Source organism: Trichosurus vulpecula, chromosome 3 (assembly GCF_011100635.1).
Source record: "Trichosurus vulpecula isolate mTriVul1 chromosome 3, mTriVul1.pri, whole genome shotgun sequence".
NCBI classification, from domain to species: Eukaryota; Metazoa; Chordata; class Mammalia; order Diprotodontia; family Phalangeridae; genus Trichosurus; species Trichosurus vulpecula.
Window position 1 is genome coordinate 184,005,258 of NC_050575.1, and position 25,554 is coordinate 184,030,811.

Genomic DNA, 25,554 nt, shown 5'->3' on the forward strand with positions numbered 1-25,554 from the left:
CATATCCTGAACACTATGAAGTCTAGGGAAAAGGAATAAACTCTGAGACCAGAGAACCAAAAGTGCCATCCTTGGTCCCCTTGTTCTCTCTTGGCTAATTTTTCTTTCCCTTTACCTCTCTTTATCTGTTCTGAAGGCTTCCTGTCTCTCAGATACCCCTCAGGTACTATAGAACTCTTTCTTCCCCTTCCTAGAGTGCTGAAAACTGGATACAAAATTCCAAGCAGCAAAGCTAAAGACTCCAAACCTATATTGTAACCAGTGGTATGCTGGTAAATGGTTAACAGGTGGTTAAAAAAAAAAACTACAATCATCCTGGCACATTTTTAAGTTTAATTTGTATTATTAACATTTTCTCCATTACTTTCTTAAGTCTAGAAATCAATGAAAGTTTTCATCAAGCCCTAATATAGGTTTTTCCAATTTCTGGAGGTGTAAATGCTCACACTGAAAATTTAACAATTGACTCTGAGCCCGTTCAAGTTGGCTCCAGCATGCTCCTGGACCGGTGTGATGTATCCAACAGCTCAACCTCAGAAGGGAGCAGAAAGAACCATTAAAGAAAGAAATTGGAGTGTTTTCAAAAATAGATGAACAATTGTATGGGAAATCCAATTCAATTAAATTCCACAAGCATTTAATTTGTACCTACTGTGTGCCAGGCACTGTGAAAGACATTGGGGACTCAAAGATTAAAAAAAATATAGCCCCTAGCACTTACATTCTACTAGGGCTGGGGGATGGGGACAACAGGAACACAGCTAAGTCAACATCATACTACACTGCATTACACACACACACACACACACACACACAGAGTAAATACAAAGTAATTTCTAGGTAGAGAGGAGGAATCAATGAAGTTTGGGTGGAGGAAGCATGCTTCAATGGAAAAGGTGTTGGATTTGGACTCATCTCTTTTATGCTGTCCAAGAGACTGGTCCAAGGTCACATAGTCCTTCCCTAATGTCTCAGGTTTTCAAAGTTGGGCTTGCTTCCTGAATTGGTAATTGAAACTCTGGGTTCATACCTCATCCTAACTACTTCCTCACTGTGTGGCCTTGGGCTTGACTGACCTGGGTTTTAGGCTTTTCATCTCTAAAATGAAGGGCTTAGACTAGATAGCCTCTGAAGATTACTTCTATTTCTAAATCTGATGATATTTTCATTTATACTGAATGTCAGACCAAAGTAGAGACCAGATCATCAGCTGTATTCCAGACATGACAGGCATGGACAAAGGATGGTTTAGACAAAACTGTGGTCCTGAAGTCTAAAGGATCCCAGCAGATATCAAAGGGCAATACTGCATAGAACAGTGATCTCCAAAGTTGTTTATTTATTTTTACCATACACCCTAGTCAGTTGAAAACTTTTAAGCATATGCTACAAATATGCATAAATAAGTACATTTACATATTTATAAATTACATACATATGCTACTGCATTAATGATTATGCATGTAATAAAACTACAGCAAAAATGTAAATTAAAAAAGGATGAAATATGTGCTCTTTGCTCCTTGAGTCGATAGGGAGCCAGTGAAGCTTACTAAGTAGGAGAGTGACATGGACAGATCTGCATTTAGGAAGATTCTTTTGGATTGGAGTGAGAAAGAGGCTTGAGATAGGGAGAAGCTACATAAGAGAGATGATAAAAGATCTGAACTAGGAAGGTCATGTAAGTAGAGAGAAGCGAACAGATGGGAGAAATGTGGAGGTAGAAACAAGGTTTGGCAGCTGATTGGATATGTGAGGCAACTGAGAGGGAGGGGTCAAGGATGATACCAAGATGGATACCATGGTTTTGAGCCTCGAGGGGCAAGGGGTGAGTTTGGAGGGAAAGGTAATACATTGAGATCTGTAATGCAGATCTAGCCTATCCACACCTGTGACCATCCATATCCTGTGGGAGTCACTGTACCTTCAAAGTAGTCACAGTACAGATCTTACCTTTCCAAGGGGGTCAGCCAAACAATGGGGCTTTTCTTCAACACAATCACACTATCCTTTTTATCTGTTATAGATCTCTCCCATTTTTTCTTTTAAAAATGTCTTACTGATATATTCTATTTTAATATCACCTTTATTTCTGAACGTCTCCCTCCACTCTCTCCTCTCACCAGTGAGCCCTTCCTTGTAACAATAAAACAGAGAAAATGGTTCAGCAGAATAAAGCAAGATATCAATTGAGTCTGATGGCATATGCAGTGTTCCACATCCAAGCTCCCCTACCTCTGCAAAAAGGAAACCTCCCCCATTTCCACCAGATGAGGTTGTCCCCTCTTGGAATAATTAAATATATGTATGAGTTTATTAGTAATTTGGTCCTTGAAGCCTGTTGGAAAAGATTATCCATGCTGATGGTATTCTCTCAGCCCCACTATTTAACTAGTTATGTGACTTTGGACTAGATGATCTCTGAGATGCTTTCAATTTCTAAAAGCCATGAACCTTTTCCTTGGGAGAGGCAGAAAAGTTCCCTGATCATCTGCTTCAGAATTCTAGGGACCAAGCCAAAGTTATCATCTTCTTGGCAGCAGCCATGTGGAACATAACCAGTGACATGTCTTCTTGGTACCCTTTCAAACAGAATAAGTTGAGCTCTTCATGAAGTCAAAGGAACAGACTGTTCAACAGGTTGCAACCCAAGTTCTATCCTGAGCTAAATTTATTACTCGGCAGGCAATGAATTGGAAGAATTTATTGCAGAACACGGACCCACGGATTCTGACAGATAAAGAAGCACCATCAGGCCTCTTTCTGGGCACAGTTTCTTGATTTACGGGGATGTGCCAATGACACAGGAGGTACCCCATCAGATATTATACATTTTCTTCCCAACATCTGTTCCCTCTCTTCCAGGCTCTCAGTGCTATTTACATTTGTTTTCATTTATTTGCTGAGACCTAGTGGTGAGACACACATACGTATTCTATAAAGGAAAACTGCGTGGGTTGTACCCGGATGGTATGTAAAAGATGTTAGAAACACACAATCTGTTGCACAAGGTACACCTCCCTGAGCCCCTAGATATCAAATCCAGGGACCATTGCTAAGTCTTGGTGAGCTCAGTCAGCTTAATCTCTCATCAGGACACCCGGATGGGATAAGAAATCACTTATTGTAACAATTTTCTTCCATGAAACACAGACACACACACACACAACTTTTAATTACAAGGATAAAATGTGCATAGAATACTGCATCTCTACAAAGGCAGCGCCAAGTAAGAATCAGAATTATCATCATTGTTAGCTTGTCTTCTCTTTGATTACTTTCTTTATTTGGAGTTTTTTTAATTGAAAAGGGGGAGAAACGTGTTCTTGGAGGCTCTGATTTTATGCCTACAGAGCAACTGGATTGATGTCTTCTATTCCGAGAATGAAGGAAATTTACTGCCATTAACACAAAGGCTGTGGGTATTATTGTGCTTGTCATGTGTCTACCTAATTACAAAAATACCCAGAAGTTTCCAAATATCCCACCTTTTTCTGGCATCATGGCAATAAAACATGTGGTTGATTTATCTTTTTTCCTCCCTATTTTTCTTGTAGCTCTTTGGTGGGTGGTTTAAATGGGTTGCCAAAAATCCACATGAAAATTAGGGGGAGAAACAGTTAATCATCCATTTGTGTTGTTTCTACTATGTCAAAAAGCTGGGCTATTTGGAAATCTCTGGGTGTCTTGGACCATGGAAAACATAACTATGAATACAATGATGCATACGGCCTAGATAATTTCGGCTTTGGTGTCAACTGTCTTGCTTGTATTTGCATGCCCATAATTTAGCTCAATACCTGGAATATAGTAAGCTCTTAATAAATGCCCTTCCTTCTTTCCTTCCTTCCATTCATCTCTCTCTCACTCTCTCTCTCTCTCTGCTACAGAGATGAATAAACTAGAATAACCAAGTCCATATTTTTTTCCTACAACCTGTCAGTGTCAGTGGTGGTGGTGGGGAGGGAGCCATTCATTATCAAAGCTCAAGGAACTAAAGCAGGATCTGGAGAGAGTATGTGAGCTAATTTTGATTGTGTCTGTCAGTGGCCTAACGGAGTCCGATTTCCAGTGAATTGTAGACTGTTAATGGTTTATTCAACAAAGTCAATTCAATAAATGTTTATTTAGTACCAAGTATGTGCAAAGAACAATATAGTGTGGTAGAGATAAAAATCAATTAATTAACATGCATAGATGAAGTGACTACCGTGGGGGAAGGAGGGTGTCAGGCATGTGCTAAGTGCTTAGGGATACAAAAATAAAAGTGAAACTGGTCCTGCCCTTAAGGAGCTTCCTTTCTGAGGAGGAGACAACACTTACATATACAGGTTTATAAAGACAAAACCAAAAGGATTAGAAATAAACTTTTGATTAATGTCTGTTGAGTTGAATTGATTATGGGTAAGTTACTTTGCATCTCTGGTTCTGTTTGCTTGTATGTAAAATGAGGAGGTTGGACTTGGAAATCATTAAGGTTCCTTCCAGCTCTGAATTCCACAGAAATAGACAGTGGAGTACAGCATACATTGCCCTATGGGCCTAGAAAACTTCACACCTGAAAGGAAGCACATTCTCCAGGATTTCACCGTAGGCCATTTTCTCCCCCTACAGAAAAATAGTGTGTCTGCCAACCTATGAAGTGGAAAATCCTGTCATTTCATTTTCTCCCTTGCTCCAGATTTTTGTCCCCTGTCAGCACTCCCCCAGTCACTTAGCTGGGAATGCTGCCTCCTGTACATGATGCTAAGCATCTCTTTATTAATTGTGTTAACAGGTAAAGGGGGAAAAGGGAGCAGAGAAATCTAAGACTCAGTTCTTCCTATGAATTCATGTACAAATGCTACTATGTGCCTTAAAGGATTAATTTCACAAGCCTTAAATTGCAATTTAATTTGAAAACTAATTCAGCCCCATAATTGGCTTTCTGCTCAAATCACTGAGGCTAAAGATTTAAATTCTTAATATTCAGATGACTTTCAAGTATCTGGCCCCATCTGTGCATTAGTCCATGGTATTAATCTCTCAAGGGGATCTGTGCTGGCATAGAAATAAAATAAATAAATAAACGAGCCACACTAATAGAATAATCTATTTAGGAAAAAAGCCCTATGTTATATAGATGAAGGTTTCTTTAACTTCATTTATAGCATGTAGATTTCACCTCCTAGCTATTTAATTTTTTAAAGTGATATCAATTCCAAAATTCATAATATAGACACTAATACATTTGTGCAGGGTTAGAGAAGGCAGTGAATTTTAATTATAACATTTTTCACTTAAAAAGTATCAATAAGGATATCCAGCTCCCCTACCCCCCACCCCCACCCCATTCATCCATAATTACAAGAGACTGTCCTGTGTTTCCTCTTATTGTATGGAAGTAATGCCAGTTCTGATTCTTAGCCAGAGAATGCCATTGAGAATTAAATGAAATCAGAGTGGGTCCAGAAGGGTGAGTTATTTATTTAAAAGTTACTTCAGAGCTATTTTCCAGGCTCTGAGAATTGCTATGGGTGGTCTGTGAAGGTAGTATAGTAAGTTGCAATTTGGTGAAGCTAGTGGGAGTGGGTGGGGGACGTTTATTTTCAGGTGGGTTAAGACAAGGAAACACAGTGTTCAGGTGCCATGTAGATCAGGGGTCACTGAGTTTTCAAACACCTTCAGTAGATTGTTCTAATACATGACAGACAAAGAATGCCTTGACCTCTGCTCATAGCCTGTCTAAATACTCCTCCTCCAATGGCCAAATGAAGTCTTGTATCTTCCACTCAGCCTGTCTCTCCAACTACTTCATCCCTCATTAATTTCTCCTTTACTCTGAAGTCTTACTCTTAAGTCATATATATACATACATACATATATACATATATATACACATATACATAGATACATACATATCTCTCTATATATATACACACATGCACACATACATTATATATACATACATACATACACATATACACACATGGGGCAGCTAGGTGGCACAGTGGTTAGGGAACTGGCCCTGGAGTCAGGAGGACCTGAGTTCAAATTCAACCTCACTAACTAGCTAGTGACCCTGGACAAGTCACTTCACCCTATTTGCTTCAGTTTCATCATCTGTAAAATGAGCTGGAGAAGGAAATGGCAAAACATTCCAGTATCTTTGACAAAAAATCCAAACCAAAACAAAACCCAAATGGGGTCATAGAGAGTCATTGTTTGGATTCTGATGACTCAGAGTGAGTGTAAATAGCAATTGTTTCTCTTTTGGACAGAAACCCTGAGAGTCTTTCCCTCTCAGATTGTTATTATTATTATTTTTTTGACTAGGTAAAAGAGGCCATTTTTTTTGCCTCATTTTTACTAGCCTTTATCACTGAACGGATGTTGCCTCAGACAACTTGAGACCCCGGAAAGACCTTAGCTTAAAAAGGCCAAGGCTTCCCACTGCATGTGGGATCATCTCCAGTTATCCTGATCTATATCTTGCCACTGGACTCAGATGGCAGCAGAGGAGAAAGTAAGTCTGGTGACTCTGCACAGCCCTCCCTCACTTAAACCCAATTCATTTATATGTCATTGCATCACCTTCCTGATGTCCTGGTCCTCTTTGAGAACGAAGGATGAGCAACGACAGCAACAGGAAAGAATTTTGCTGATTAAGGCTGTCTTGGAGCATGGGGAGTCCCAGCTCTGGAGTATAGCTGCATCTTTTCAAACTTAGCTCTCTTTTTTAGAGAGGCCAAGTTCAAAAAAGCAGAACATAATTCATGGGGAGTAAAATATGGTCTTTTAAGATACACTCTGCAACAGGAGCACATTAGACCAGAAAGCCAGCAACCAAACCGAGAGGAAAAGAAAAGCTTTTGCTCTATGGGAAAAAAAATCAAAAAGCAAATCCCACAAAACAATATATTTCACAGTGAGGGATGTCTATTTCCCAAGACAGGTTTTCATTTGAAGGTCTTCTCAAATCCCGCATGTTGATCACTCAAGGGTCTCTACTTCCGTACTGACAAGGCTGTTCCTTAATGGGGATTTGGAAAATGGTCTCTTAGACATGAGAGAGAGAGAAAGAGTGAGAGAAAGGGAGACAGAGAGAGAGGCAGAGAGAGACAGACACAGAGAGAGACAAAGAGATGCAGAGAGAGAGAGAGCAGTGCAGGTAGTACCAGGACATTCACATGAGTCTCCAAAGACCTATGTTGGACCATCCCGATGAATTAAACCTTAGTTATTCAAACTCTACTAACCTAGAATCTGATTATTCCGAACAAACGTAACTGAAGTTAATTTTTGCAGCTTTCATTCATCCATTTATTCAGTAAATATCTATTAAATGTCTACTACATAGAAGAAAAGAAGCAACATGGTATAGAAGGGAGATGGCAAGTTGTAGAGTCAGAAAGAACTAAGTTTAAATCCTGCCTCTGACTTAATCATATGACCATGGGTAAACCACTTACTCTTCCAATGCTTTAGGCAATGAACATTATAAATTGTAGCTAAGTTACAGATCTACATTGGTGGAAGGAGTTTCCACAATTGAATATCTTTACACTGACAAACTCTCCGATCCAGTTCAGCCCACTTGACCCTCCCGGTCCCCTTCACAATCTGCAACAAACTACAGTAGGTGCTGGGTGAATGTAAAGATAAATAACACAATGCAGAAAGGATTTTCTAGGTAAATTAATGACACAATCAAGATTTCAAGGGCATCCATTTAACTGTCTTCAGAGTTGTAAAGGACTTGAGTACATGGTAGGAAAAAGGAAACTGTTAATATTAAATGAATTCTGTGATCATTAAAACTCAAATCAATATCTTACAATCACTGGTAGTTTTAAGCTTGGAATTGCTAGAAGTATACCTTTAAAAAAAATCTATATATTGACTACAAACGTGCATTCAGTTTAAAAGTCAGATCTGTCACTAATTCAGGATGCCTTCCTCCCTTTAGTCCATTAATTAAGTTGGAAGGAATTTGTTTCCTTTCACCAAGATTCCAGCTAAGAAGGGAGTCTTTTTGTAGTAGGGTTTTTGTTTTGTTTTGGTGTTTGCCATTGTTTAGTCAAAAGCACCTGTAATGAAACAATCAATCTATGGGTAGGTCCAAGAGTCCCTCAAATAGAACTATCCTTCAGACCACCAGTCCTGTTTCTATCTCAGTCCCACTGAGTGGAAGAACCCTTGTGGGGAGGGGTCCCACCATCCCTACCACCAGCAATTGCTGACAAACCATCTTGGTGGGTAAGTAAGCCCAAGAGTTTTGAGAACAGTAGCATTCCAAAGACTACCGGACTGCTTCCAGCCTGTCAAATGGTTCAAAATTAGAAAACAATATCATTTTATCAGTGGAGATGACATCAAGGATGATGCATTATGATCTGTTTTTTGTTGTACCCTAAGGACCATGGGACCTTCCCATTTAACTTGTACTTGAAACCTCCTTTATGTGTTGTCTCTACCTATCAGAAAGTGAGTTCCATGAGAGTAGGGACTGTCTTTATTTCCTGTCTGTATCCCCAGGGCTAAGCACAATGCTTTGTATGTGATAAGCACAACAATTTTTTTTCTTTTCATTTATTAAGTCACTCATTCATATATGTGTTGAGAGTTCCATTGAGAGACAACATGTAAACAACTATGTATGATATATGTATAGATACATAATGTGTGTATACATACACACATGTAGCTGAATGCAGTTAGGTGGTGCAATGGATAGAGTGCCTGTCCTGGAGTCAGGAAGACTCATCTTCCTGAATTTAAATCTGGCCTCAGATACTTATTAGCTGTATGACCCTGGGAAAGTCACTTAACCTTGTTTGTCTCAGTTTCCTCATCTGCAAAATGAGCTGGAGAAGGAAATGGCAAACCACTCCAGTATCTTTGCCAAGAGAACCCCAAATGGGGTCACAGAGAGTCAGACATGACTGAAAACAACTGAACAACAACACACCCCCACACCCCCACCCGCAAACAGAGAGAGTATCTATCTCTTCTTTCTTTCCTCCTTCCTTTTTCTCTCTCTTTCCTTCTTTCCTTTCCTTCTTCCTTCCTTCCTTTCCTTCCTTCCTCCCTTCTTTCCTTCCTCCCTTCCTTTCCATCAGAGATAGTAAACAGTGTGCCAAGCACTGTGCTAGGGTCTGGGTATAACAAAGAAAGACAAAAACAATCCCTACCCTCTAGAAGTTCAAAGTTTAGTGAGGCAGGCAACATGGAAACAACTATGTACAGACAAGATGTGTACTAGAAAACTCGGAGACAATCTCAGGGGGAAGGCCCTACCATAAAGGAGGGTTAGAAAGGACTTCTTGCAGAAAGTAGAATTTTAGCTGAGATTTGACTGAAGCTAGGGAAGCCAGGAGACATATCATTATGGAAAGATGTATAAAGAGTTTTGCAGAGGGATGGTGTTATCTTATGAGAGATCGGAGATGGGAGGGATCAGGCTGGGCTGAGGTACTCAGGGTAGGCTTCAAAGATGAGACAAGATAGGTAAAGAATGATCGAAAGAGAAAGGGATATATTTTAGTTTGGAAAATTGTGTGAGCAATAGCACCTATGGGAATTCACAAGGTGGCTAGGTGGGGTCATAGATTTACTGTAGGAAGGCCCCCTAGGAGTCATCTTGCCTAATCCTGTCCTTTTATGGGTGAGGACTCTGAGATCCAGAACCACAAAGTGATTTATCTTAGGTCACAGAAGTAGGATGTATCAGAAGCAGAATTCAAAGCCAGATCCTCTGACTCCAAATCCAAGACTCTCCACTATGCCACACTGTGGCTAGGTTTAATCCTTTGGTCTTAATTAACTGGGCAGCTAGGTGGTACAGCAGATAGAGTGCTAGACTCATCATCCTGAGTTAAAATCTGACCCCAGACTCTTCCTAACTGTGTGACCCTGGGCAAGTCACTTAACCCTGTTTGCCCCAATTTCCTCGTCTGTACAATGAACTGGAGAAGGAAATGGTGAACCACTCTAGTATCTTTGCCAAGAAAATCTCAAATAAAGTCATGGACATTCAGACACGATTGAAAAATGACTAAACATTAATTCTGAACAGCAAAGAAAGTGTTAAGAAGATCTAACATGCCCTAAGCACATTAGGATTATTGGATCATAGATTTAGACCCAGAAAGGACCTTTGAAGTTACCTAGTTCAACATTTCATTTACAGATGAGGAAACTGAGGCCCAAAGGGTTTAAGTGACTTGTCCGAGATCACTTAGGTAATAAGTGGCAGAGCTAGGATTTGAATCTTGTTCCTTTGATTCCAGATCTAGCCTCCTTCCTCTGTCTCATTTTACCTTCTCATGGTTCCATATTGTAAGAAATGGGAGGAGGAGTTTTGTTTCCACAGAACTAAAGCTGCACTTCCCCCCCCCCACCCCAGCTTTAGCAGAAACCAGGCCTCAAGGTCGGTCAGATGAGAGGTCAGAGGCTTGTATGCATTCACATGCTTTTTGAGAAGGCAGTCAGGGGAATTAGAGAGGCCAAACGGTAGAGAGGCCAAACCACTTGAACCAGTTCAAGCTTATCTAGGGTCTGGTCTTGGTCAAGAATCCAGGCCTACTGATTTGCATAATTTGCATATGTTAAAGAGGGAAAATAGGGGAAGTAAAAGAATGTAGTTTAATCCTAAACTAAGACAAGGAAAATCTAATTAACTTCACCTTTGCTTCTGTATCCTTATTATCCTAACTATATAAACTGTATAACCTAGGAAAACTATGTAAAAAATAAAGATTGTAAACTAACCATAACTCTAGCAGGAGTGGAGGGAATGGTTACCCCTGCTCCTGCAGTTGTATCAGTGTGAGTGTTCCTATGAGCACTACACCCACTCTCAAGAGAAGTGTAATAAATGCCTTCATCTGCCCACTCTGGTCCTGAGTCTTTTGTGTGAGAATGGGCAAATCACATGGATCTTCTTAAGGTTAAGGGAAGGAAAGCAATGAGTAGTGGAAGCTTGTCTTGGGCTTACTTCTAGACCTTGCCTTGGGGTGTCCTGTGATCCCCACTGTGGTGTTAAGAGGGCTACCACTTGGAATTCCCTTGGGGTACCCTGTGGTCTGCACAGCCTTCTTAAGGGGCCATCACTTGGGTCCTCCTTAGGGTCTGACACTAGGAAACCCTGTGATCCCCACAGATTAAGGCAGGGGGCGGGGTGGCTACCACTTGGTCTTCCTCTGGGAGTCCTGTGGTCTGCACGGCCTTCCTTAGGGATTATCACAGGGTTCTTCCTCAGGACTTTGGCCCTGCCTAGGAAGTCCAGTGATCCCCAAAACCACGTTTCTCACACATATGATTAATTTAGAATAATTATCTAGGGGCAGAGATTTTCTTTGCTTCAGAGCTAAAAATCTCCTGCTGATTTTAAGGGTTAGGGTACATGTCTAATTAGTCAGTTGCCAGGTTCTTCCTTCAGGTAGTGATTACCGAAGGCACCTTCACTAGGGCAAACATTCAGTTTGAATGGAAACAGTCCATCCTATACAAATACGGTGCTAATAATCTAACATGAACTTTGAGTTTGGTTTCTAGTAGTGACTCAGGCCTTAGTGAGAGTGAGCAGCCCTGAACCACTGCCACTCCTTCATTTCAATTGAAAGAAGGTTTTTATTAAAAGAGGAAAGAAGAGAATTCATTGCAGAAACGAGAAAAGAGTTGGGAAAACCTCTAGTGGAGCCTGGGCTAAGAAGAAACCTTGGGGTGAACTTGTGGTCTGAAGCTAATGGATGCTATGTGGATACGTTTAACTATTCTAATTATATTACTTACATTTTGGGGGGAAAAAGACTCTTGTCTTGCTGAATCAATATTTAATATATATTTCCATTTGTTTTCTGAAAGAATATATGTCTTAAACCCTTCATTAGCCCATCAATCTGAGGAATAATGATTAATTCTAGCTGCAGCTTTCCCTCATTTCACAAAGACTCAGCACAGCACCCGTCTATTACTATAATTTTCTGATGTAAGAGAAGAAATTGCAGTAGTAAAAGTATTTCTAGTTTTGGGGAGTCTCCTGCTTAGGTAATTGGATTCCATTCTCAATTCTGACTTTATTTTCTCTGCTCTGAATAAGGCTTGGCCTGGGATGGTAGGAGTCATTTAAACAGAAGCATGGTACAACTTCATCATAGTATTTTAAAGGACACAGCCTTATCATTACTTGTGGAGGACTAATATCAGAACTACAGATTTCCATGTTCCTTGGGGAGGGAGGAGTTGAAAGACAGAGAATTGACATGTTAATGTAAATGTAGGCCTTTAAGAGAAAAGTGATGGTGTGGCAAAAGAAGGGTAATAATCACAAGGCCATGGGAAATTTGATGTTTTGGAATAGGAAGCCCTACATTTGACCGGCTTCCAAGGCAGAATTCACTCCATCAGTTATGGGCAAAGCCCCGAGGCACCTCTCCTTCTTCTACATTCTGTTCTCTTGAGGAGGAGGCCCAATGCTGATTTTCTAGCTTAAAGGCTTATCTGGATTTTTGTTCAGAAGATGCTGCAATTTGCTGCTTTTGTTATCCTAATGAGAAAAGCTAGTTAAACATTTGGGAAGACTTTCCATATCGATTGGTTTTTAGAAGATGTAGGAAATTAGATTTGTTATGGAAACAACACCCAAAACTAGAGTACTTTCAAACCTCACACTGGCCCTGCCCACATCAGCCCTGGCTGCCCCACACTCCCACACTAGAGTCACTGCTGGCTGCTATGTTAATGCAATCACCCCTACCACAGGACTCCTTAAAGGAAATGGCTGTCAGAAAGGAACATTCAGTGTCTCTGCCTGCCCGAGTCTATCCCACCCACCCCTCTTCTGTCCTCTCCTTTGGAGAAAGGAGAGGTAAGAGGAAGGTTCTAGGAGAAATCATGTCACATTTTGTCCTTTTCTGTGCCAGGGTCATGCAATCCTGAAAGACAATCAGTAGAGAATGCAATTCACCTTGTTGAAAATAGTAGCCCCTGGAGACCATTCTATGACAACTACCTCAGGCAGCGAGAAAGAAATGATAAATGTCTGCTGACACCAACCTAAAGCCAGTCACCGGTTAACCCCTCCATCAGGCAAAGCAGCCCAAGAACAATTTCCTCTGAAAGTAAGTGGATGGCAAGAAGCATCACAGAATTGATACATTTTAATAGTACCACGACCGAGCTTCATCAAAGCATTTCTCTTGATCTCTGAAGAGAGCCACCCTCTGCAGTCTCCAGTAAGCTCTGCTTAGGACCCACAATATACTGATGTGTTTTATTCAGTGGTTTTTCAGTTGTATCCTACTTTTCATCAACCCATTCAAGGTTCTCTTGGCAAAAATAATGAAATGGTTTGCCATCTTCTTTTCCAGCTCATTTTACAAATGGGAAAACTGAGGCAAACAGTTGACTTGCCCAGGGTCACACAGCTAGTATCTGAGGTCACATTTGAACTCAGGAAGATGAGTCTTCCCTAACCATAGGCTCAGTGCTCTATGCACTATGGTGCCATCCAGCTGATACTAATTATGGGACATCTGATTTTTCGTGGCTTACCTATCTCGGAGACTTCTACTATCACTGAAACGCATATTTCCAGAGTCCCTGCTTATTCACTTTAGGTAAGCTCCTTCCCCTAGATGATTTTATTTCCTATCTGTGAAATGGAATGGGTAGCCTTAATAGGCAATGGGTTCCCTCTCACCGGGGGTCTGGATGGGCATTGGCTGGGTATGCTGTAATGGGAATTCTTTTTAGGGTATAGGTTGGACTAGATAGCTTCTGAGGTTCCTTCCAACAATAATATTTGGAAAATCCCTGATTCTGTAAAAATGAAGTACCTGGACTAGACCAGGGATTCTTATTCTTTTTGTGTGTCATAAACCCCTTTCATAGTCTAGTGAAGGAAGCCTACAGAGCTCTTCTCAGAAGAAAGTTTTTAAATTAACAAAATAAAATACCTAGGATTGCAAAAGACACCAATTATATTGAAATATAGTCATCAAAATATATTTTAAAAAAAAGAGAGATCCATGGAACCCTAGATTAAGAACCCCCAGACTAAGTGATCTCTAAGGTTTCTTCTAAGTGATATTCGAAGGTTAGAACTAAATTCAAGTAGAGTTATATTTGCTAACTATTCAGAATATTTCAGTTGTCCTCCTCTTTCCTCATCAAACTTAACCTGGGCTGAATTGTATGAATAGTTATCATTATGTTATCATAACTAAAGATATCATTTATATAGCATTTTAAGGTTTACAAAGGACTCCAAATATCTTATCTCATTTGGTCCTAACCTGACCCTTGGAAGTAGGTATCGTATCTATATGTCATCCTCATTTTACAGATGAGGAAACTGAGGCTGGGCAAGGTCAAGTGACTTGCCCAGGGTCATACAGCAAGTAAGTGCCTGAGGCAGGATTCAAGCTCAGGTCTTCTAACTCCAAGTCCAGCATTTTTGTCCTGAATCTACTCCTAGATTCTTGGGGTGAATCATTTAGGCAGAGACCGATGATTCTCAGTTAGAGACCCAAGCTATGATGCAACTCCTTTTTAAAAATTAGTGAACATGTAATGGATCGCCATTATAGGCATGGGTTGTGATTGGCATTGTAAGAAGGAGTTCCTGCTTTGATGAGGTCAGAGAGCTAATGGCCTGTTGGGGCACATGTGATGAAAACAAAGCTTTCAAAGAAGTCCCACGCTTAGTTCTTCTCTCTTCTTTCCAAAGGGGAATGGAGGAAGGGAACTTATCAACTGCTCTTACTACTATATTCACAGGGGGCCAGATTGAGCTTCAGTCAGAGCTGGGGACTCACTTATGTATATGGAAGATGCAGTGTGGGATTACTCACAAGGTAAATCAGAGGTGGCCCATTGTTGGGCAATGTCTTTGCTAAGACACCAGAGCTATGGCGCAGTACTCTACCTGGTTTGGAACCCTCATCCACAGATCCATTGTAGACTTGGTTTATAAACTCTGGCCTGTTGTCATTCATATCAATCACATAGATGTAGAGGTCAATAGGGTTCTCCACCTTGTTTCCGTTCATGTCTACTGCATGTGCTCTAAGCTAAAAACAAACAAACAAACAGAAACAGAAATAACACACAGTCAGAATCTGAATTTGGCTTATGCTTTCAAATAGTTCTGAGGGTTGCGGTCACGTACCAGAACAAAAAAAAGCATATCGTTTCCATCCCAAGTCTACCAGATTTATGGTACTTTCCAATGAAATGAAAGCTGTTTTATTTTATTTTATTTTTTTAAGTAATGAAGATGATGAGTGTCTGGGTGTTGAGGTGGGCTTATTTCCGAACATTCCTCTAACTCCCTAACATGTACAATCATCATTCACTGGGATAAAAAGTAAGAAAGTATGCTAGTAGCCTCAAAGAGTAAGTTTCTGATCTGTATCATATGTGTTCTTTATAGAAATTCCCAGGTGCTCCTGAACCACGTAGTGAACATGAGAACACCTCACTCTGGTCCCTCAGCCTTGATACAGGAAGCATGCTTGAGATCACAGAGAAGGACTTACAAGATGTTTTTAAGGATGCCAACAGTATTGACCTTTTGGAGCAGAATCATCATCACCCAAATCCTTCAGTGTTCTCTATGCCCCAAACCTCAGTCGATGCATAGCACAGATGAGCACAAAAGACTTCTCAAGAGACATATAAACAAATACGATAAGGGAACACCAAAGAAAACCTCACCCAAAAACCTTGGACCTGAACTGGTCTGCCACAAAGAACCTGCCCCTAACACTACATTTCTCTTTCTCTTCTCTGATAATCAAAGCTGCAGTAATGTGCCAGCATGTAACAAGCAGTGGCCAGTGATGTGTATGTACTTTCCCTGCTACCTGCATGTGGCCCGAGAGTAGGAAAGAGGCTGGTATTCACATCAGGGCTATTGGCAGCAGCTGCTATCTTGCCCCCATGGTTCAAGAGTCCAGTCTATAATATTTTGGTGACAGAGATAGCAGAGAATTCTCATTCCCGAGATCTGATAAAATGACCATGAAAATTCCTTGTGGCAGTCTTTAAAGGTGAAATTTTCCTCACTACTATTAAGATAGTGGGGGTGGGGAACATTCCATACTTATCATAGGGTCTTCTGACATGCTGAAAGTTGAAATATACATTCATTATTAGAGCCCTGGGTAGTCAGAATATCCTCATCACAGGATCTGCTGGGCATCTGAAAACTGATTTGTGCCACTTCTGTATATATTTATCTAATGTCTCAAATGGGTGAATACGTCTATAGTAGCAGCACCATTTTAGCTTTGAGGGTTTCTATTTAAAATGTCTCTTCTGCTGATATCTCCAGAAAGAGAAATTCTTGCCAGGTAACAGTAGAGACCAAGGGTCTGTCTCCTTAAAATGAAAGGACAATCATAGTCTATTAAAATGAATGAGTAGAGTGACAAGCCCTCTGGGATAACAAGCTGAAGGCAAGAAAGAATTGGGAGGCATTAGAGGACAGACCAGGTAGCTCTGCTAATTTGGGCATCTGATACAAGACTACATTTATAAGTTCGTCCCTTCTCAAATCTATTTGTTACTATTTGTCCCGCTTGCCCTCAGGAGCTGAACACACAAGGAAAAAGCCAAAACAAAAGTAGAGTGTGGGTCAACCTTCTGGGGCTGATGCTCAAAACAGCATTCAGATCTGGGGGGATTTAACTGATAGGTAGAAATTCCCTCTGGGAAGAATAGAGGGTGGGTATATATGACTTGTTGACAGGGTTTCTGGTGAACAGGGTCACAGAACCAAAGAATGTCAGAGCTTAAAGGAGTCTTGGACCATAGAGCCATAGAATTTCAGAGTTGGAAAGGACTTTAGAACATAGCTCATAGAATGTCAGAATTAGCTTTGCCCAAGCACCAGCTCCTTCAGGAATTATTTCCTAGTCCCCATGGCTGCTAATGCCTTCCCCTTTCTATCTCCTCTGCATTTATCTTGTATGCACTGATTTATATGTGCAATTTCCCCCATTAAAATGTAAGATCACTGAGGGTAGGTACTTTGATATTTTTTCTTCGTATTCTCAGTGCTCAGCATAGAGCCTGGCTCATCATAAGTGATTAATAAATGTTTGTTGATGGGTTGCTTGATCTAAGACCCGCATTTTATAAAGGAGAAAACAGAGGTCCATTAGAGGTTCCCCAAGGTTATAAAACTAATTTGTAGTAGAGCTGACATTAGAACCTAGGTTTTCCAACTCCTAGTCTTCCCATGCCACTGTACTGCCTCTTGATTATGGGCAGGGGATTGGATAAGATGGTCTAGTCCAACTAGACCTTCAAAATCCCTCCTAAAATGCCTTCCCACTCTGGGATTCTATGGTTCTTTGACCCTGGAAAAGTGGTTAAAACCAAGATGAGGGGCAGCTAGGTGGTGCAGTGAATAGAGCACTGGCCCTGGAGTCAGGAGGCCCTGAGTTCAAATCCAGCCTCAGACACTTGACACACTAGCTGTGTGACCTTGGGCAAGTCACTTAACCCCAATTGCCCTGCCTTTTCCCCTCCAAAAACAAAACCCAAGATGAAAGGAAGGCCTTTGGGAAACAGAACTTTGAAGCAGAGAGTGTCTAGAGAATGGGAGTTGGTACATGTTGACTGTGAAGAGCTTGATCCAGCTGGTTCCAAGTGAATTCTTCCTATTATCCAATCTCTTAGCATAGCTCTCATCACTGCTGCTTCATGTACCTCCGAAAGGAAGGCATTTATACATGATGGCTGCTGAACGAAAAATGAAAGTGCTAATTGTATTCATATCGGCTCCAGTGTTTTGGTTTGCTTCAGACAGCAGTGAATGGAATTTTACCCCTTAATTTGTGTTTTTAAGAATAATTTCAAGGCTTACTTGACAAAAAAATAGAGGAAAAAAGGGAGAGGGAAAGCCATGTGTGTTGTGCAACAAACCAAATTAACACTGATTCCTAGGAAAATTGCAAAGCACAACACAACATGAGATTGTGCAAAAGTCCAAGCCCAGGCTAAGTTCTATTAAGAACAAACCTAAAGTGCTGTGTTGTGATGCTAAGCCCCCTGCATCCATCCAGCTGCTAGTCACTGTGAACTATCTGCATCTCATCCTCATGGACAAACCACTCAGCCAGGAGCCACAGAGCTATCCTTCATCATGTCAGATGGAGACAGTCAATAACTTTACAAGTCAAAGGTCAGGATGTTTTTGGAAAAAAAAAGTAATTCTGGACTAAAATTAAAGTTATTATCTTCAAACTAAGGTGGTATTGGGTGCTTCTTGCTCTATCTTTAGGTGCAGAAACTGCTTCGTTCAGAGATAACATGTCACGTGAATCACATATTTATTTAACCTTCAGGTTTGTCTTCCATCCTGCCCTGACTCACCTCCAGAAAAAAAAAAAAGTTTTAATCAAATTTGATAGCTTTTGTTTGAAACTTTCAGGAGTAGCTCTCTGGTAAGCCATGATCAGCTCGTGCCATTCACCCACCTTGGTTAAAATGGGAAAAAAACTATTTCAATAATTGAAATGTTACCCAACTCTTCTTATACTCCTGGGATTTAGGGAAGCACTTTCCCCTGTTCATGGGAAGATGGCACTTTTTAAACTTTGAGTGGAGAATGCTTCCACTAAAGTCCTTCTCCAGCCTGCCAATGGCTATGCCAATGGAACACTACCTGTAGCCAGTGTGACTAAATTGGAGAGGCTTTGAGTACAGGTCTGGTGATGGCCTAAGTGCCTATTACCTGCAGTAGACCAATCTTGAGTGTGGACAGGTTCATCATCAGGTTTGCACCAGGATGAAGCTCTTTGTGACTGTAGCAAGTCAGGTAAATAATTATGAAGACTATTTACAAAGGAAACTTTGAAGGACAGTGATCCTCCCCAGTGGAGGGAATACCCAAACCAAGGGAATCATGGATCCGTGAAATACTAAAGGAACGAATGGAAGGTTATATATTTAAAAATACAAAATGAAGGCTTTGTTTTATGTTTGAATAATTGTGAGGTAGAAACAGTGCTGGATCTTGAATGAAAGGTCCTGGGTTCAAATCTTGGCTCTATTATGTACTACTTACATGATCACGGACAAAGCATTTAACCTTTTGGGGCTTCAGTTTTCTCACTTGCAAAATAAGCAGGTTGGATCAGATGGCCTCTAGCTTCTTTCTCAATAGAAATCTGTATTCTAAAATGAATCTCCTGGTCGATAAGACAACTCAGAGAAACATCACAAAGTCCCCCCCCCCTTTTTTGGTTGCTTTCCTTTGCTACAGGTCACAAAAATATATCTTAATCACTTCCTTCATACATGTCTATATGCAAAATTATTTTGTATGTGAACACTTCAATTTATACAATAATTGTGATCCTGAAAAGTTATTCCTAGATTGATCATTTGGAAATCTTACCGTATTTTAAGAGCATTAAGAGGTCTTTTAAGGCTTTTAAATTTAACTAAGCAAATATTTATTAACAACTAACTATGTGGAGAGCATTGTTATAGGTGCTAGGAATTCAAAGATAAGAATGAAACATCTCCAGGCCTCAAAGAGCTTACATTCCACTTGAATTTAAAGGAATAGTACAGATTACTCTTTGGTAAAGTGGGAGCAAACTTTGAAAAGAAATCACCCCATTATCTCATGATTTGTCTATTTATGAATTGATTTTCTGGGGTTTGCTTAAACTGAAGCAGGAATAAATATTTTTACTGTGAAAAGTATTTCTGTTCTTACTGTAGAAAACCATCTGGCTTCCTTCCCAGACCACAACATTCCAGCCAGGGCCAGTTAAGTCCCAGCAACAGGCTTAGCTCTCTTCCAGACCTTGTGACCACTTATCCCATTGCAAAGAGGAAATATAAGGATCCACAGCATTTAGTCAGCTGTTTTGCTGGTCCAATTCTGACCTCATACCCTTTAGCAATTGCTAATTGAGAATAGAAACCGTTTCATTCTTTGTATCCCCAGACTGTAGTATGATAATTGACACATAGATGGTGTTTAACAAATTCTGATTAACAAACTGATTTTGACATGTTCTTTATGACTAAGACCTGGTCTGGTAACTAGTCCTGAGACTAGGTCACTGTTTTGTTCTCTTAACCAAAGTCCTTCCCTTGGGACTCCCATACCCCAACTCCTGATGGTCCTCAGTTTTTTATATGTAAGATTAGGGAGTTAAATTAGATAACACCTAAAATCCATTCCAGCTCTATGATCTTTGGCTTGGTCTATAGTTCTCTTGAAAATTGGAACTCAGCCAGGTGTCTTAGTCTCTGATGCCCACTTCCTTAAGGTGACTCCCTTGCCTATTTAGATTTCTATCTCATGAGTAACGATTAAAGAACAGTCTTGTCTAAAGACAGGAGGATGGATGAGCTGGCCACTGGGTCTGCACTTATAACCAGGGGTTATTTGGGCTATCCCTCTCATTTCAACCAGGAGTTTGTATACTGGTGATCTGGTTTCAAAAACATCCAATTGGCACCCCCAGATAGAACATGGGGTTGCCTAAATGCCTGCATGACAGGCAAAGAGAATAAACAGAAAAATGGAGAAAGTGTTTGGAAAGAATAGCCATGATGGGATTCCTATGTTCAACAGCAGTCACTATGGTTTTGGCACTGGTTATATTAAAAATTTCTTCTCTGTGAATCAGTAAAGAAGTTGTTTCCAGAGGTGATGTCTCCTGGGAGTAAGACTTCAAGAAGAATGAGTTTTTCTTGAAAAGGGGGCAATTCCAAATGAATGCTAGTTAGTGGATTTGAAGCAATAATGAGGATTATTTAACTGGTTGATGAGCATGACCTTTCAGGGTCCTTTCCATATTAAAAATAAGCAATATAGCAAGCTATAATAGGACTTTTACATAGGATCAAAGAATTTAGAGGGTGGATAGATCTCAGAGACCATCCAGCTTGACCCCTTCATTTTACTGATGAGGAAATGAAAGATTATAGAGACTAAGTATTTTTACCAAGGCCACATAGCTAGTAAACAACAGAGCTGGGATTGAAATTCTGGTTTTTGAACTGAAATCTAGGGCTCATTCTGCTACTACACACTATCTCAGGTGGCCAAAGATTATAGTACTAGTGTCCATCCCCATGTTCTAATTCTATATAGGTGGAGGCACAATGATGGTAAAAAGTACTTGAGTATGTTTCCAACTACCATATTAGTTAGTACGTCTTTTGCCTGTATAATTTCCCTTTGTGGAAGAGAAGAGAAGAGATCGTGTCTATTGTACATATGGGAAAACAGAGAAAATTCAAGACTCTTCCCTCTAATCTGTCTTTTTCATAGATTCCTATAATCTTTTAATACACAAGGATATAGACATCAAAACCTTGCCCACTCAAAACTTTCCTTAGCTGCCTATTGCCAATATGATAAAATGCACGTTCCTTGGTTGGATATTTAAGGTCCTTCACAGTTTCTCACTGGCCTACCTCTTCAGCCTTATTTCACATTACAACATCTATATTTCAGCCAAACTGTACTGCTAGCGATTCCTCGGACTTGACAGCCAACTCCTGCTTTGGTATGTTAGCATAGGAGCCATCTCCCATGTCTGGAATCTACTCTTCTCTCATTTTTGCCTATTAAAAGCCTTCTTTTCCTTCAAGGCTCAACTTATATGGCGCCTCAATTCAACAAGTTCTTATTAGGCAACTTATATGTGCAAACCACTGAACTACATGCTAGAAATACAAAGAAATGAAAAACATTAACTGCCTCTTAAAAAGCTTATATTATCCTGGGAGACACAAATAAACTGATAAGTAAAAAATAATTTAAGGTGGGAGAAAGTGCTGAAAACTAGGAGGCATCAGGTAGGAGGTGGCACATAAGCTTGATGGGGGTCATGGGACCTGAACACTAAAAGGAAAAGATCATGTCTTTGAAAGCAATCCAGTCCCTGGCATTTCACTTGATGCATCTGGTCCATCCCAACCCACCTAGATACCCAATAATCCCTTTAACTGCCCCTTTACTGTGGCTCTCTGGGACCATGACCCCATAACTCCTCTTATTGCCTATACCTGGTCCACCCCAGGCTATTTACCACTCCTTAATCCTGTCCAGATCTTCTGTCTTTTCTTACATATAAGTACCAATCTTACTCCATTAAATTTTGCAGATTCATTAGGAATCTCTCCCACTCCTATAGGTGTCACAATAATGGCAGATTTACTAGGAATCTTGGCTATCTAACCAGTCTTATAATAAAACCTCACTACTCTGACTGAAAGAAAGCTTGAGTGGTTCTTTTAAGGCAGACCCCCCACTCCCATATTCTTGCATTTCAGGGTTGATACCCAAACTGTGACAAGCTGAGCCTTAACAAAATCTAGGTATTTAAAAAGGCAAAATGAGGAGGGAGGGTATACCAGGAACTGGGGTCAGTCTGCACAAAGTCATGAAGATGGGGTATGAATTGTCGTGTGTGAGAGACCAGTTTTGGTGGGATGCAGAGTGCCTGAAGTGTAGTAATGTGTAAATGAGTCTGGCAAAGTATATTGCAGTCAGGAGGTGGGCTTGATATGTGAAACTAAGGAAATTATATTTTCTCTTAGAGGCAATAGGAAGCCACTGAAGATTCTTGAGCAAGAGAGTAATGATTAGTCAGATCTGGGTTTTAGGAATCTTACTGTATCAAGGATGGAATCGAGAGAGAATCTAATTAGAAGACCAGTAAAAATTCCTAAAATAGGTGATGAGAGTCCCAATTAGGGTGATGGCTGTGTGAAAAGGGGATAGATGCTAGTGATTTTGTGGAGGTAAAATACATTAGACTTGGCAACTGATTGGATTAGGGGCACGTGGGAAAGGTCAGGGAAAGATCAACCCCAAGGTTGTAAACTTAGATGAGTGGAAAGACAAATAGAAATACAGAAGTTTGAAAGGGGAGAGGGTGTGGATAATGTTTTCAACATATTGAGTTGAGGTGCCTTTGGGAGATCTATATGGAGATATCTAATACCTCTGTGAAGCCTGCCCTGATCTTTCCTTTCCCTCAACTGAAAGGGACTTCTCGCACTGGAAGTACCCTTACCTCCCTCTCCCTGCCTTTTCCTCCGATTGTCTGGTTCTTCCCAGATCTTTTATTTTAAGGAAAATGCCTAGGTCAGCCATGTCTTTATTCCTCTCCAGCTTCTTTATACTCCTGACAATGTGCTTTCTCCACCATGTCTCCTGGAGTGCCTTCTCTCCCATCTCATTATGAGCCTCTTTTTATTTGGGTTCACCCATTAGAATGTAAGCTCCTTCAGAATAGGTACTATCTTTCTTTTTGCTTGTTTTTGTTTTCTCAATACTTAGTACAATGCATAGCACTTAGTAGGTGCTTAATAAATGCTCCTTGACTTGATTTGACTTCCTCCTCAAATTTCCTGATAGAGCTTTGTCTGCACATTCCTTTTGTTCTCATATCACTTTACTTTGTATTATTATTCTTTATTTACATGTTGTACTATACTCCATTCCCCTAGTAGACTAGAAGCTCTGTGAGGGCAGGAATGGCATTATTTTCTATCACTTTCCCCAGTGTCGAGTGTAATGTCATATGCATAGTAGACAACAAATGTTTGCTGAATTGAACTAAAGTCAGTAGTGGTATTAAAGCTGGGATCATATTCTTTGCTCCTTGACCATAGTATAGTAGAAAGAGCCCTCTTCTGGGATTTAGAAGACTTGATGTTATTGTATGACCTTGGGCAGGCCCTCTCACTTTCCCAAGGACACAGGTCTTCTCTATCTCCTCCTGCCTCTTGACTGTTTATATTATTCCTTAAACTTTAAAAGTCATGGAGGAGACATCACAATTGAGATATTCCTGGGGACTCTTTCTTTGGCAATATGTGTTCATTTTAGTAAGAGTCCCATGCATAACAAGAGAGGTGCTAAAGCCAATTAGGGAAAACAGCAACTAATTTTTCAGTGGATTTGGATGGGATTCCAGCATGGACTTCTGAGTAGGTCTACCAAAATCTGATTTACTCTTGAATACAAGATGTTTTTTCAGAGAAGGATTGAAAAAGGAAAAGACAGGTTCCAGCTGTGCCTGAATTTCCCCCACGAATGTGTCCAAGGTTTGCATTCTGTTAGCCCCGATATAGTAGCTCCTATCTGACAATAGACACGACTGATGGCCCTTAAGTACTCAGACTTTCAGTTCACCAGTGACTTACTCCCTGACTGGCACAGGGAAGCAGTGTTTTCTGTCACCTATCCCGGGCATGTTGAAGTGCCAACAAAATAAAATCAGGAAGCTAATTGCCCCCCAACTTTGCTTGGGGGAAAAATAAACAGGCTTAGGAAGAGTAGATGTACATGTTGAGAATTCACGAATGAGCACTCCAAGAGTTCCTGAAAAATGCATGAACGGAAATTTGGCAGGGCTCTCTTGTCTATGTGTTGATTTCTTCTTTCTTTAATTTCTTCATTGCCTTCTTTCCCCTCCCCTATCATTTCTTGATGCAAAGGTACTTTGGTTATGCTAATGGTGTAAAGACACTATGGGTCCCAGTTATTAACTGAGTTTGTAAAAGTTCACTGATGCCTAGATGGAACTCTCAATGAAAATGATGTTTTTGGTTTTGCTTTTTTTTTTTTTAAATGAACAGTTGATTGAAGATTAACATTGGCCCAGATTAAAAAGAGGCAATGTGGCTTAATGGCCAGAGAGCTGGATTGGGAGTCAAGAAAATCTGGGGCTGAATCCCCCCTTTGCCACTCACTAGTTATGTGACCATAGATAAGTCATTGAACCTCCATGAGCCTCAGCTTCCACATCTGTAAAATAAGACTAGCGATCCTTGTAGTCACTACTTCAAGTGAGAAAAAGTGTGTAAAGACCTATGTGAACTTTAAATGCTAAGTATTATTGTTACAATCCCTGCTGATTTTGTAGCCCTACCTCTGCAATTAATGGTGACGTGACACTACAAAGAATACGGGCTCGTCCTTCATCACTGTCAACTCCCAACTCCGATTCTCAAACCTTGTCTCTTGTCATTGCAATGTGCTGGATGAATTGTGCTTGCTTTCTCATTTGGATAGTTATCAGCAATGGACCCTTTGTCTCCGACAGGGAGCTCATAATGAATTCTGCTTGCTGGGACTACATCTTTATGGTAGGAAGACAGTGAAAAGGTACCAGTGTAGCTCATCTGCATGGGCAGAGGGAGAGGAAGGAAACCAACTATGCCATCAAGTACTCTTTAGAAGTTCTGGTTGTCTGAGTAAGGCAGAGTAGGAGGTTGCTTATATATTATGATTTGACAGAAAGGTCCTTTTTACCTTCCTCTGTCACACAGATTACAATGAAAGCTTCCTTTCTCATTTTCCCTTGTTAAAATACAACTACCCCCTTGGAAGGGTAACATATTAGGTTGTTATCAGTCATTAACACCCCTGTGTGGATGAATATTTATCAGATCCTCTCTAGTGACAGCTAGCTGCAAGTCTTGAAAGACAGAATGTAGAGACAACTTTGGAACTCAGGGATGCCCCAGGAAGGACAGGACTAAGCCAAGACCTATAGGAAACAAGCAAGAGTT

General features: G+C 40.5%; 1 protein-coding gene across 1 annotated transcript in view; it reads right to left on the minus strand.

Moving 5' to 3' along the window:
• Positions 1 to 25,554, minus strand: part of CDH4 (cadherin 4) — a 255,626-nt gene that overhangs the window by 222,812 nt on the left and 7,260 nt on the right. Inside the window, exon 3 of the mRNA XM_036749894.1 lies at positions 14,912 to 15,056. Coding sequence (XP_036605789.1) covers positions 14,912 to 15,056 — 145 coding nt within the window. The remainder of the gene's footprint in view (positions 1 to 14,911; positions 15,057 to 25,554) is intronic.